Source organism: Sebastes umbrosus, chromosome 11 (assembly GCF_015220745.1).
Source record: "Sebastes umbrosus isolate fSebUmb1 chromosome 11, fSebUmb1.pri, whole genome shotgun sequence".
Classification (NCBI taxonomy): Eukaryota; Metazoa; Chordata; class Actinopteri; order Perciformes; family Sebastidae; genus Sebastes; species Sebastes umbrosus.
In genome coordinates this window covers 28,593,961-28,608,152 of record NC_051279.1, presented here as the reverse complement: position 1 = coordinate 28,608,152, position 14,192 = coordinate 28,593,961, and the positions used below count along the sequence as shown (strand labels likewise).

Here is a 14,192-nt window from a genome sequence, read left to right as displayed (position 1 = left end):
CTACACTGTCCTCAGAGAGCCCACAGTAATATGCTCTAATAGGTCAAGATTAACTTTGTTGTCATTCATACTATTCACAGGGCAAGTGCACAGCAGAACAAAATGACATCGTATCCAGCTCACGAATGTAATAAGAAATGCTAATAATAAGTTAATAATGTAAACATACTGTACACAAACCATGAATACTGTCACATTATACTATTTTGTCAGATTACCACTGCTATTTTCTATTTGTTGTTTGTTAATTAATTGCTCTTATGAACAGTTTTAAGTGGAGATGAATAAATAATAGATATTTAACTACTAGATATCACCATGAAACTTCCCCAGTTGATTACTCACATTAAGGCAATTCTTTTTTGTATTACATTCTGAAAATGTTATGTTTAAATATGCGACATGATGAGACATTATCTTATTAAATATGTGCTAATATATATGCATATATATATATATATATATATATATATATATATATATATATATATATATATATATATATATATATATATATATATGCATATATTTCCAGAACAGAAATCTGAACATTGGATAAAGCCAGGTTCAAAATTCTTGTTTCATTTCGTTGACATATAAGAGTCAACTCCATAAATCAAAAAAATAATAATAATAAGCCATTAAAAAAAATCTACTGAGTTTATACAGTCACCAGAGACTTGGAGCTTTTTTTGGAGGGCGGCTGAAACAGTCGGACGTTGGTCGGGGTCTCCTTCTCGATGGAGTGTCTCCTATGGGGGGTCTGACGCCTCTCTGGCTGGGGTGTAGAGGAGATGGGCAGGAACATGGGGGGAGCTGGTGTTCACAGAGGAAAGAGAGGTAAGAGAAAAGGAGGCAGCTTAACTGGAAATATTCCATTGACTGGATAACCCTCTGAGACCCTGCTATCCCGACAGACTTTACTGTCTTTCAGAGGCTGTAGGATGTTCAGTTTTAGAGCTAGAGCGGACGTACAGATATTATATGAAACTAGAAAAATCCATTAGTACCAACCATGCTAGCAGTCATGCTAGGTTGTCGGGAAGGAGGATAAATAAAGTTCCAAATGTGGGCTAAATTTTGGCGAGGAAAAACTGGCATGGTCATTTTCAAAAGGGGTCCCTTGACCTCGGACCTCAAGATATGCGACTGACCGTGGGTTCTACGGGTACCCACGAGTCTCCCCTTTACAGACATGCCCACTTTATGATAATCACATGCAGTTTGGAACAAGTCATAATCAAGTTATGATAAACTGAAAAACCATGCAGTTTCTTTGCGTGCAGTATAAATAGTATAAAAAGATTTAGGACTAGAACAACTTGACACACAGTGCTGAGCGGTATCTCAAATTAATCTTCAGGTTCCCAGCTTTCAGATGATGTACACCACTTCTATGTGACATATACTGCTGACCAGCTATTTCCCCCTGAAGACTCCCTGTACCCCCCTAAAAAAGACAAAAAAAAACGGGTCTGTTGCGGGTCTCAGAGGGTTAAGGAGAACTTCTGATTATAAACAGCAACAAAAAAAGGAAAATATCTTAGAAAACATGACTGGCAAGGCTGTAAAGTTGAAACTCATTGATCACTGTCAGTGTATGGTGTAGCCGAGGAGGCGACTGAGCTGTGACAGGGATGTAGAAATAATTCCTGACTCACTTTTCTTCCCCAGAGCACACTCTGGGGATGTATCATCCATCATGGATGTAGCCACACTGGAGCTGCTGGCTGATCTGTGCCCAAATACCTCATCCTGAATGTGTGGAATATACAAACATTTCAATCATTATTTGCCCTGCACATGCCAGATGTAATTTCTAAAAATCCAGCCCACACACACAAACGCATACTGACGTCAGAGTCGGAGCTGACCAGCTCGGAGAGGCTCGGAGCCTTCAGGAGCCTCTTCCTCTGAGGTGCAGACTGACATCCGGAGGGTTCTCCCCTGGGAGATGTTGATCCATTGGTCAGAGACAGCGTACTGGACGTCCTCCTGCCCATGTACGGACTAAACTCATCTGCACAGAGCCACACACAAGAGGGTTATTCAGACAAAAGGAGGAAAATCACTTGACATGGATCTCAAAACAATTCCTCATATGATTCCTTGCATCCTTTGTTAATCTACTGTCACTGTTCTGCCCCTGAAAGGGGGAAGAGATTGTTTTCAAATCACATGGGAGGTGAAAAGATGCAATAAATCCTATACAGAGGACTGAGGTTTGAGATCCATCCCAAGGTTACAGAGGTCAGGATGGGTGAGTTAAGCTGGTCTGAGATGAGGCAGAGGAGCAGGCTGGTGTTAAACACAGAGCATGGATGACTCTTTTTATTATTATTTTCAGGGGAGCTAAATCCTTGAAATCAAGTTCCACAAGGTCATTCTGCACTGAGAGAGGAGTCGTTAGGTCCAAAGATAGAAAACAACTGATGATAATCAACCACCTGACAAGCTGCCTAACTCTAGCTGTGGTTTAGGGGTGGGGGGAAAAAAAATCGATTCACCTATGTATGCGATTTTTTTTTTTTACGATTTTTAAATCAATGTTTTTATGCCAGAATCAATATATTTGCTTCATTTGAGTCTAAACGGAGGTAGAAGGAAGTTACCGCTTTTATTGTTGTAATCTGAGTAACCGCAGCGAGCCAAAACGTAGAAAACGGTGGAGAGTCTGCGTGGACACGACCAGCACCCTCACATTTTAAATCCAAAGTGGTAAACACTACATAAGTATGGAAACACTTTGGGTTTCACACATTACAGGAAAAAGCAGAGCTAGACATCATGGCAAAAGCTGCATGCTAACTCTGTCACGGACAGGAAACGTTATCATATCACGGTAACGTGGTCAAATGGGCCGACGCTACAACTTTAGAGCACCCATATACTGACATTTATGTTAAATGCATTAAAACGGCCCCGATGGAGCTGACCATGGATGTATAAAGAGAACTGACGGGAGAGCTAGAGACGCACTTAGCGTGACAAAGTCAGCAGAAGTATACATGTGTGAATACGTCCGGTTTTCAAAATAAGGTGTTAACAAAGGGAACTGTATATACAAAATACATATATGGAAATAAGATTTATTGGATTATATTCACCAGAAGTATAAAACATTACATGTCCCTCATAAATTAAAAAGAAAATACCATTAATTTGTGATGGAAATATCTTTATTCTTTGATTTTTGGGTTGCTGGAAAGAATGTAAAAATAATGACTGTTATATTTGACTTCAGGACATCTCTGACTACATACATGCTGAAAATCAAACATTCTTACTGTAATAATTTAGATATTTTCCAAAGTAAAAGTCTCTAAAAGTGTATGATTCAACTTTTTCCCATGGTCTAGAGCTAAAAAAGTTAACCAAAAATCGCAATAAATTGTAATATCAAATCGCAATACTTAAAAATCGCAATACTTGTAGAATCGCCATTCGGCACCCAAGTATCGTGATAGTATCGAATCGGGAGATCGTCCCAGCCCTATTTTCTAGGAATGCGAAAAAAAACAACCTGAAAAGAGGGTTTAGAGGGAGGGAGGGAGTGTGAGAAGAGGAGACAAGGGAGTACTGCAGCTGATAGTATCAATCTCTTTTCTCCTTTCAGTTTCTTCTCTTGTTTATGGCAACAGCATCCTCATCGTCTCAACAGGAGCTCTGTTTCTGCTGCTGGACTAGAACTGTTTTTTAGACTACATCACCAGGCTTTAGACTTTACTAAACACAAACAAACCAGCCACTATTGTACACCCCACCTGTGTCTTGGCCAGGCTTCAGTTTTCAAATATTTAAATAGAGGATATATTAGTTTACAGCCGGGGAGGCAGACAGACAAGGCCATGAGGTTAAGGGTAAACAAGGCCTTCCAAACCACAGCGGTGCTCATACTTTACCTAGTCCAGTACGGAACAAATCCTGTGGCATACTGCGAGTTTTGCCAAAACCTAGAGGGGGACACCTCCTTCATTAGGATAGCTCTAAGAATATTCCACCATTTGTTTGTGCTGTTAGGTCCCAATAATATATCATGATTAATGCAGTCATTGCATTATTGTGTGGTTGAATATGGCTTTTGTGGTGGACCGACCCTCCCTCAACCTGGTTTGTTTACATTTTCAAAATGCTTTTCAACTGATGCCAATGTCTTGCTTTCAATCAAAGGTGGCTGCTTGAGCATATATATAGATTTAAAGTGTGGGATATATGATATGTGTTATGTGTGCAGCCAAACAACTTTATTAAAATTCTCCATGTCTTGTTGCTGCATGTTTTATTGGTCTATGGCCAACTGTTTATGGTGACATTGGCCTCTCTGCTACTTTTGGGGTTTTCCTGTATGATGTTAAATGTCAAAATATTGGCTCGACCAAAAAATCCCTGCTCTTTGATTCTAAAGAAAAAGACAAAACATTTAATATTCATGTTTAAGCTGATCATTTTTTTGTTTTTAGAGGAGTAGTTCAAGATTTGGGGCAATATCCTTATGGTACGCATTTGTACGTATGGTACGTATTTGTTTTTCTTGACGAAAATTAAATGAGTAGAACGCTACCACTCTCATGTCTTTGCGTTAAGAATGAAGCTAAAAGCCAGGCGGTGATTAGCTTAGCTTAGCATAAAGACTGGAAACTGGGGCTCTGCCAACCAGCACCTCTAAAGCAAACTAATTCACTTGTTGTTTCTTGTTTGTTTAATCTGGACATAAAAAGAACTGTAGAAACACTGATGTGTTTTTTTCAATTCTGTTTGTATTACTTTGGACGGAGCCAGGCTAGCTACTCCCCCCTGCTTCCAGTCTTTATGCTAAGCTAAGCTAACAACCTCCTGGCTCTAGCTTCATATTTACTGCACAGACATGAGAGTGGTGTTGATCTTCTCATCTAACTTTCTGCAAGAAAGAGAATAATAGTATTTTCTAAAATATCAGGCTATTCCATAAATTGTTGATGCATTATAAACATCCCAGTAGGACACACCATCTCCATGTTGCCACCACCAGACAATAAAATGGACCCAGAAGTGCATGATACATCACCAATAGTCGTGTTGTGAGATGGATTTTTCCTTGAAACAGTATTTTCTTGTTCCTGATTAAAACCTAAATGAATCATGTTCATTAAAGTGTCAGTGGGTATGTACCATCTCCCCATAAATATAGAGCAAAGTGAGAATCAAACTGCTCACTCCGTATGAGAATGATCCATAATAAAGGGAAGTTCGTACACACACACACACACACACACACACACACACACACACACACACACACACACACACACACAGATTATCGGACAGAATTAACGAGTATGCAAGAGGTGATAAAGCTCGTGGTGTGAGACACCGGCTTCAGTAGGAGGGAGAGAGGAGCACAGCATTATTCGGATTTGCCTGCCTCAGCAGTTTTTCCGTATCACCTCAATCAAAACTGTGTCATTAAGTTGATCATATTCATTTAATGCCGAACACATGCCACTACTGAGAGACCAGCGCTGTGCAGAGGATGAGGCAGCACCCTGATTCAATTCTGCAAAGTCACCTAGTACATGAAAGACTCTTTTGTATGAAGTTGATGGTTCATGGAGACACAGAGGTGGCAGTTACTCTTTCAGCGGCTCCTTCTCATTCCCCGATTTCACGGCTGGTTGCACACTTCTACTTCAAGGTGTAATGTGTAAGACGTAGCCACATGCTGCAAACAAATGGGCCGCATTTCACCGATAGAAATAAAATAGGAGTAGAAGGGTCATTGAACTGTTTGCTGTGGTAATTTGACTAGTACAAAAGAAAATGGCGATTGTTGTTAGTTGTTATGGTGACAACAGAACACACGTCAGTGGGGCTGTGAAGTGTGTGGTCGCAGCCTGTCGGGAAGAGAACGAACACAGCTCACGGAGACAGCTGGCGGACTAGTTAGCTAGGTGGCTTGTCCCCAGGCGGAAAGACCGTTCGGCTCATTTTCCATAATCAGTGCAGAACCAAAGCCTGGCGGAACCAGACCAAGAGCTAACCAGACAGCTGTACGCTAGTGAGCTAGCTATCATGCTAATTCCACCATGCTTCAACGCCACACTGCTTACAGAAAACAAGCCTAACAAAGTTGTCACCGTCAATCTGGCGATAGCAATGTGCTGACAAGAGTATGTGGATGAAGTATTAAGTTGTTCAATTTGACCCAATTTACATTTTCTATGTTCCTCGTAACGTTACTTTATCATACTGTATTGTCCCGCAGGGAAATTTGTCTTGGGCTCCAAGCCACTACATCACACAACATACCAAAGTCACAATGTACATACACGCATAGAGCAGAGATCATAGATACACTCATGTATGAACGTACTTAAATTCACATGTTGAGTGTGAGACAGTAATTCTTTAAAATAATAAAGGGTAATAAAAGACAGTAGTTTCAAATACTAAAACCAGGTATAATCATACCAGATAATAAATAATCAATTTACAAAATATCAATAATAGATTATTATCAATAGAATCATATCATATAAAACTAGGCCTACTTGTTGCCATTTAATATTTTGATGGAGGACGGAATTAATTAATTTTTGTACCGGTGCAGCCGGCAAATTGGCACTCTGAAACGTCTACCTGAAGGCAACACCTTGAAGTCTGGGTTCAGAATGTTCTGTGCCTCGCTGAGCACTGATTTTTCATATAAAAGGCTGAAGATAGTGAAGTTTTTCCCTATGATCTTCATAGCCGTTTGAGTAAGGCGTGCAGGCTTAAGCTGTATGTTTGTACTGTGATGTGTCCAATCTGCCGGCCAATGTGTCACTCATCGGTTTGCTCTCATCAGTGTCCTCCTGCTGACCAGCGTCCCACATCATGTTTCACCTCCACCGATCACAGCCGATCAACACCAACCACTGAAGCATGACATGAAATGTGTGTGCGGTGTGCTGATACAGTATGTCTGATGTGTGTGCAGGCTGGGAGAGCAGATGAGCAGCCACAACAAGGAGGGGAAACAGAAAGAGATAAAAAGCCAGATAAGCAGCGAGGTCAACTTTACCTGACGCATCAAAATTGAAAGACATGCTAAGTGTCCGAATTACTGCAACGAGAAACAGTCATGGCATCGGACAGTTATTGCTTGCGATTAGGAGGTAAACGACTTACTGTTAATACATTAAAGGATGTAATCTGCTCGTATTTGGCAAGACATGCAGGGGTGCAGCACGCTTATAGTCTAGTTGTAGATCACTGAAGTATAACCACTTTCATGATGGGAGATAATAGGATTTCAAATAATCCACAGCCAATGCTGAGAGATTACTGACATTCAGAAACAGTAGTGGTTTTAGCGTTGTTAGTATTAAAGGAATTGCAGACACTTAGCATTACTATGCATGTTAAACTTCCACTATATTGCAAACAGTGTAGTCAACAAAACAATAATAGGCATTAGTTGCAACACAAATATGAAAAGTTAGGGCAGAGGCACAAATAATAGTGCATTAAAGTAAAGTAAAGTAAAGTAAAGTAAAGCAACTGCACATTTCTCATCTGAATTCGTCCCAGCAGGTGCAAGCATCAGCTCCATACTTCAGCTTAAAAAAGACATTTCAGATTGAAGTATGCTTTTTGTGTGCATGAGAGTGTGCATGTGTGTGTGTTTGTGCAACAAATAACAAGAGGTGGGACAAAGAAGTGGCGAGTTTCCTTACCCAGCCGTCCCCTGCGGACCGTACCGGGCGACACCGGTCGAAGTTTCCTCTCTGATTTGATTTCCTCCAAGATCCGTTCGTGCAGTGTTGGAGGAGGCTGAGTCTGTGGCTTCAGCTTACGAGCTGACACCTGACGCACAGGTTGATGATGATGACGGGTAAAATATAGTAAGAAGAGTGGAGTTAACAACTGACACAAACAAACAGGGTTGTAGCCAGCGGGCATTCACCACCTCCTCATATCTCCTGTGACTCATTACCCAGAGTTGAGTGCCCTGCTGAAACAGCGCCTGCTAGTTTTGCAGTAAGATTTATATCAACAGAGAACTGATGAACGCAGCATTTCACTGAGTTCACAGAGCCGTGGAACTTGAATTAGAAAGCTACAGCATTCATGTTTTACAGAGAGGCTGTGCTGGTTTTTAATATATTATATTTCAATACAGAATTCTTACACTTTTTATATGATGGTGTAGAAACAGTGTTACCGACTTCAGTTTTAATGTAAATCCAACAACGAGGTCTAGAACATTCCTTTTTTTGCTGGGCCAAATACAACATTTTAAAGGAAAATTCCAGTTTATTTCAACCTGTTGTATTTCCTATAAATGTGGTTATCGTGGCTCTATGGGTTGTGCTAACTTTGAACTTGTTATTAGGACTATCAAAGTTAACGTGATAATAACGCGCTAATGAAAATTTGTTTAAACCCCACTAATTTCTTTAACGCATTAACGCAACTTGCCATTTTTAGGTTGTAGCGGGCTCTGTTCTAAAGCCAGAGTGAATATACTGGCATCATATGAAACTAGAAAATGTAAGGAATCCATTGGTACCAATAACGCTACAAACTCAAAGTAAATTTTGATGAGGAAAAACTGGCATGGACAATTCATTCTTTGGTTGAACTGGTCACAACAGTTATACGCATGACACAACTGAAAGGGGTCACAAGTAGATATTGCTTTGTTTAAGGGGTCACAAACCTAAAAAGGTTGAAAAACATTGTTCTGGCTGAATGTTTTTTGTTGAGACTCTCATTTGAAGACAGGTCTAATTAACGCAGGATTTCCTAGGCTGCACAAGGATGGGTCGTGGTATTTAAGTCCATGCTCTGAAGTTGTACTTACAGGGTTGAGAGGCGGTCTGGACCTGATGAAATCCAGGATGACTTCGTGAGCGCTCTTCTTTAACCTGGGTGGGATGTCTCCATCAATCTGAATAGGATAAAATATATACACAGGCATAAAGACGGAAATGCCTTGATGCTTTACTTCTCATGACATGGAAAAGTTGAATGATCTCATACCACATTACACACTGAGGTACAAAAAAGGGGTCTAATAAGGGGTAACATTGCCTGTTGCAAGACTACCAAATCCAGGACCATAAACAGCTATCAGCGACGGTTGCAGCTATTGATTTCATTCATTATCAATTAGCCAATTTTAATTATTTTTCGGGTTAATCGATAAATTGTTTAGTCTGTAAAATGTAAAAAATAAATTAAAAAAAAATTGTCCATCACAACTTCGCAGACCCGAACGTGACATCTTTGAATGTCTTGCTTTGTCCGACCAACAGTCCAAAACCCAAAGATGTTCAATTGACAATGATGTAAGACAGAAAAAAGTAGCAACATCTTGCCACATCAAAACGGTCTGTGATTAATTTTCTGTTAAACATCCAATTTATTAACCATTTAATTGTTTCCATAATATTATCAGCGATGCCAAATAGCGTATAGTTGCAACATAACAGGTATGGCTGGGATTAATCCCAAGCAGTTCATGACATGGCACTAATTTCCATGATGTTTTGTTAACAGTGAGTGCTTCTGGGTGGTGACCTGTCCAACAACTTGAGGTGAAATATTGCAGCCTCAAATGTGTCAAAACAAAATGCCTGTACATCCTTCATATCACCAAATGAATGAAAGTCAAGCAAAACACTGGTATCCAGAAGAGCATCACCCCATCCTACAGCTATCACACAACAGTGTTTTCCCTTTGGGATTGGAATAATAGTACAGCAGCAAGCAGGGGGCGTGCATGTGGCATTAGTCCCTAACTGTGCAGCAAACTGACCATGACTTTGCGCAGTTTAAAGCGTTGGGACTTGATGTCGTCCATGAGCATCTCGTAGGGGGTGAGCTGGAACTCGATGGGCAGAGGGTTGTACTGACGGTCCTGCACCTTCTTCAGCTTGACTCCTTCACGCAGGGACCTCATCACCTGAACCCAGAATCGAGCCTGACGGAGGAAGCAAAGGGCAGCATGAGAAAGGGGAAGTAGAAAATACCATGACCCTTTGAATGTGAATTTATTTGGACAATAGCAATCATCTGTGCTCTGACCTCTCTGTGCACACAGAGCAAGGAAGGTACATCAAGGGGAGCGGTTCTATCCATCTCAACATGGTTCCTGAGAAGCTCTTTAATCACTGCCTATAAAGATTTCTTTATGTGAACATGCAGTTATGAAGAATCTTTGATGTGGAACCCAAAAGGGGGTGTGATTTCCCCCTGTCCTTTAGCTGAGTTAGACTTTGATCAAGAGAAATGATCAGTTGAGGGCTGGAGATCAGAGGTCAGGAGTCTAGTTGCCTACCCAGTCATCGTTCTGTAGCTCATTCAGGTCTCGTCCAGTGTCCTCTGATGACCTTTCCTCCATCTTACGGAGGTTCTGGTGGAAAGAGAGAGAGAGACAGAGTTTGAATATAAAAGAAGAAATCAGAAGGACATCAGGAAATAAAAAGAGAAGGATGAAGTGCCAGTACATGTTGACCAACAAAGTCACAGCTGTTTCTCCAGTTTAGGATGTCATAGTGTGACCCTTGTGGAAGATTTGTTTTAATATACAGACACTCCCATGTTGATAAGAGTATTAAATACTTGACAAATCTCCCTTTAAGGTACATTTTGAACAAATAAAAAATGTGTGATTAATTTGCGATTAATCATGATTAACTATGGACAATCATGAGATATTTTTATCAATTGACAGCCCTAGTTATTAGTCACACAAAGACCTATTTGTATTTCAGCAAATGTTATCATGTAAATACGCTATGCTAAGCTACTCAACCACAACAGTTAAGAATCAAATTTGGGCTCAGTGTTTTTTGTTTAGCTCATTTTGTTTGTACAATAAGCATTACAGCCTCAAGGAGCTGCTATAGCATGTTCTTGAATAAAAGTCCACCCTCAAAAAAAAAGAAAAACCTTATTAAAATTCACTTTTTATGTAAGGTAGATGTAAAAAGAAACCTGGCACAGTCTCTTGTTATCATGCAGTGAACAGAAAGCCCAGCTGCTCCATCCTGACACCTGAGTGAACCTGCGCAACATGAAGCCATTAGAGTGTTGTAAAACACTGACAGTCTGACTGACTGTCGGTCGGAAACAAGGAGCTAACCTGCATTCCTCTGCTGGTGCTTTCAGAGTTCAGCAGAGGACAACATCAATGTGTGTGTGTAATAGAGAGAGTGAGAGAGGAGGAAACAAAATGTAACAAAAAGTGTGTGTGAGCATTTTAAAGCAGTAGGCAGACAGAAAATAATGTTCTCTCTGGTTAATGTTTATGGTGAAACTGTTACAGACGTGGACAAAATTGTTGGTACCCTTCCGTTAAAGAAAGAAAAACCCACAATGGTCACTGAAATAACTTGAAACTGACAAAAGTAATAATAAATAAAAATTTATTGAAAATTAACTTATGAAAAACAGCTATTGTTTTTGAATTTTGGTTCAACAGAATCATTTTAAAAAACAAACTAATGAAACTGGCCTGGACAAAAATGATGGTACCCCTAGAAAAGATGTAAAATAATGTGACCATAGGGACATGTTAAACTAAGGTGTGTCCTGTAAATAGCATCACAGGTGTCTTCAAACTTGTAATCAGTCAGTCTGCCTATTTAAAGGGTGAAAAGTAGTTACTGTGCTGTTTGGTATCATGGTGTGTACCACACTGAACATGGACCACAGAAAGCTAAGGAGAGAGTTGTCTCAGGAGATCAGAAAGAACATTATAGACCTTCATGTTAAAGGTAAAGGCTATAAGACCATCTCCAAGCAGCTTGATGTTCCTGTGACTACAGCTGCACATATTATTCAGAAGTTTAAGGTCCATGGGACTGTAGCCAACCTCCCTGGACGTGGCCGCAAGAGGAAAATTGATGACAAATCGAAGAGACGGATAATACGAATGGTAACCAAAGAGCTCAGAACAACTTCCAAAGAGATTAGAGGTGAACTCCAAGGTCAAGGTACATCAGTGTCAGATCGCACCATCCGTCACTGTTTGAGCCAAAGTGGACTTAATGGAAGACAACCGAGGAGGACACCAAATCATAAAAAAGCGAGACTGGAATTTGCTAAAATGCATATTGACAAGCCACAAAGCTTCTGGGAGAATGTCCTTTGGACAGATGAGACAAAACTGGAGCTTTTTGGCAAGTCACATCAGCTCTATGTTCACAGACTCAAAAATTAAGCATCCAAAGAAAAGAACACTGTACCTAATGTGAAACATGGAGGAGGCTCGGTTATGTTATGGGGCTGCTTTGTTGCATCTGGCACAGGGTGTCTTGAATCTGTGCAGGGTGCAATGAAATCTCAAGACTATCAAGGCATTCTGGAGCGAAATGTGCTGCCCAGTGTCAGAAAGCTTGGTCTCAGTTGCAGGTCATGGGTCCTCAAACAGGATAATGACCCAAAACACAGCTAAAAACACCCAAGAATGGCTAAGAACAAAACATTGGACTATTCTGAAGTGGCCTTCTATGAACCCTGATCTAAATCCTATCGAACATCTGTGGAAGGAGCTGAAACATGCAGTCTGGAGAACGCACCCTTCAAACCTGAGACAGCTGGAGCAGTTTGCTCACGAGGAGTGGGCCAACATACCTGTCGACAGGTGCAGAAGTCTCATTAAGAGTTACAGAAATCACTTGATTGCAGTGATTGCCTCAAAAGGTTGCGCAACAAAATATTAAGTTAAGGGTACCATCATTTTTGTCTAGGGCCAGTTTCATTAGTTTGTTTTTTTAAATGATTCTGCTGAACCATAATTCAAAAACAATATCTGATTTTCATTAGTTAATTTTCAGTGAATTTTTATTTATTATTACTTTTGTCAGTTTCAAGTTATTTCAGTGACCATTGTTGGTTTTTCTTTCTTTAACGGAAGGGTACCAACGATTTTGCCTACGTCTGTATATGTCACGTCACAACAGAGGAGAGTTTGATAAGACAATCTCGGGAGTCTGCCTAGCTGACTGCAGAGATAACCTCTTCAGCCCTAGTGTGCTGGAAGGTGTGGTTCGCCTGGACAGACATACCCTAAATAAATCAAGAATAGCTCCACAACTACCAGGTCTATATGCATGATCTTGGTCTATATGGATAGGTAAGACCTCAAGAGAATTCATCCGCAGTGTCAGTAACATTGTGGCTGTTACTATGCCTGAGTAAATTGTGATGAACCAAAGGAAAAATTTACTTTTTTTATCCTCTTCTAAAGTATTTTCTAGATTAGACAGTGGATAACACCATTATAGCAATGATGCCATGCACAGAGATGCCTCTGAATTAATTCAGAGACTCATTGACTACAACTGTGCCAAAGCAGATATAAATAAGACAAAGCACATAGATTTTACAAAGGTTTTTAGTAAGGATAGGACCAGGCGGACTCTCCATTTGGCCACTTGGATTAGTAGAGCTAAGGCCTCCTCTTTTAGAAACAATTTGAAAAAAAGACATTTTTAGAAGCAGTGTCTTAACATACAGCTCTGCCGAACCCGGTACCGGGTTTGTTGGGTAAAAGAGGTTAAGACCTCAACCCACCGGGGAAATCACAATTCACCATCATCCTGCCACAGCTGCTTCTACTGGACTGTAGGCTCAATGTAGCAGTTACATAATATCACTCACAACATAATGCATAACTCTGCATGCCTACAGTGTACAGGCTACAGTTCTTCAGTGTAATGTCGAAGTGCTTAATGGCTTACAACAGCCCATCCAATTAAAACACTGCTAATCTAGCCAGCGAAGAGCATAAAGAGAGATCAGTTCACTTGCTTTTAAACACCATTATCTCGTTGGTATGCGTCATGAAATCACATCAAAGCCACATATTTCCATTTCAAAAGGTTTGACGAAGCAGTGCTCTCTGCAATTGATGGGGGACAGCGTTTTAATTCAAACAGCAGCACAGCAACCCTTGTGTGGACAAAACGTCCATGTGAATAATTAGGGCAATTACCAACTGCATCAACAACCTCATTTTTTCTTGTCTCTAGCTCTAGTTGTTATTCGTTTTTTCAGCCCTCAACCGCTGACAAGAAGCACTTATCCGTGAGCAAATAGGAGCCAGAGTTGTTTCTGTGAATCACCGCTGATTCGGCTGCTTTTCTGTGAATCTCAAGCAGCGGGAGGCCTCTTTGTGAGGAGACAAAGCGACTCTTTGGCAGCCATGGCTGGTAGTGGTG

The 14,192-nt window shown here is 40.5% G+C and overlaps 1 protein-coding gene across 7 annotated transcripts in view; it reads right to left on the bottom strand.

Moving 5' to 3' along the window:
• Window positions 1-14,192, bottom strand: part of spire1b (spire-type actin nucleation factor 1b) — a 46,888-nt gene that overhangs the window by 11,434 nt on the left and 21,262 nt on the right. For 3 of the 7 annotated variants that reach the window (XM_037784655.1, XM_037784659.1, XM_037784661.1), the window contains 8 exons: window positions 10,304-10,378; window positions 9,782-9,946; window positions 8,825-8,911; window positions 7,695-7,824; window positions 3,903-3,953; window positions 1,857-2,020; window positions 1,662-1,755; window positions 674-816 (listed from right to left, as the gene is read on the bottom strand). In XM_037784655.1, the coding sequence (XP_037640583.1) occupies window positions 674-816; window positions 1,662-1,755; window positions 1,857-2,020; window positions 3,903-3,953; window positions 7,695-7,824; window positions 8,825-8,911; window positions 9,782-9,946; window positions 10,304-10,378 (909 nt within the window). Of the gene's footprint in view, window positions 1-673; window positions 817-1,661; window positions 1,756-1,856; window positions 2,021-3,902; window positions 3,954-7,039; window positions 7,082-7,694; window positions 7,825-8,824; window positions 8,912-9,781; window positions 9,947-10,303; window positions 10,379-14,192 lie in introns of all 7 variants that reach the window. The other 4 variants (XM_037784662.1, XM_037784656.1, XM_037784657.1 and 1 more) reach the window with 2 other exon arrangements.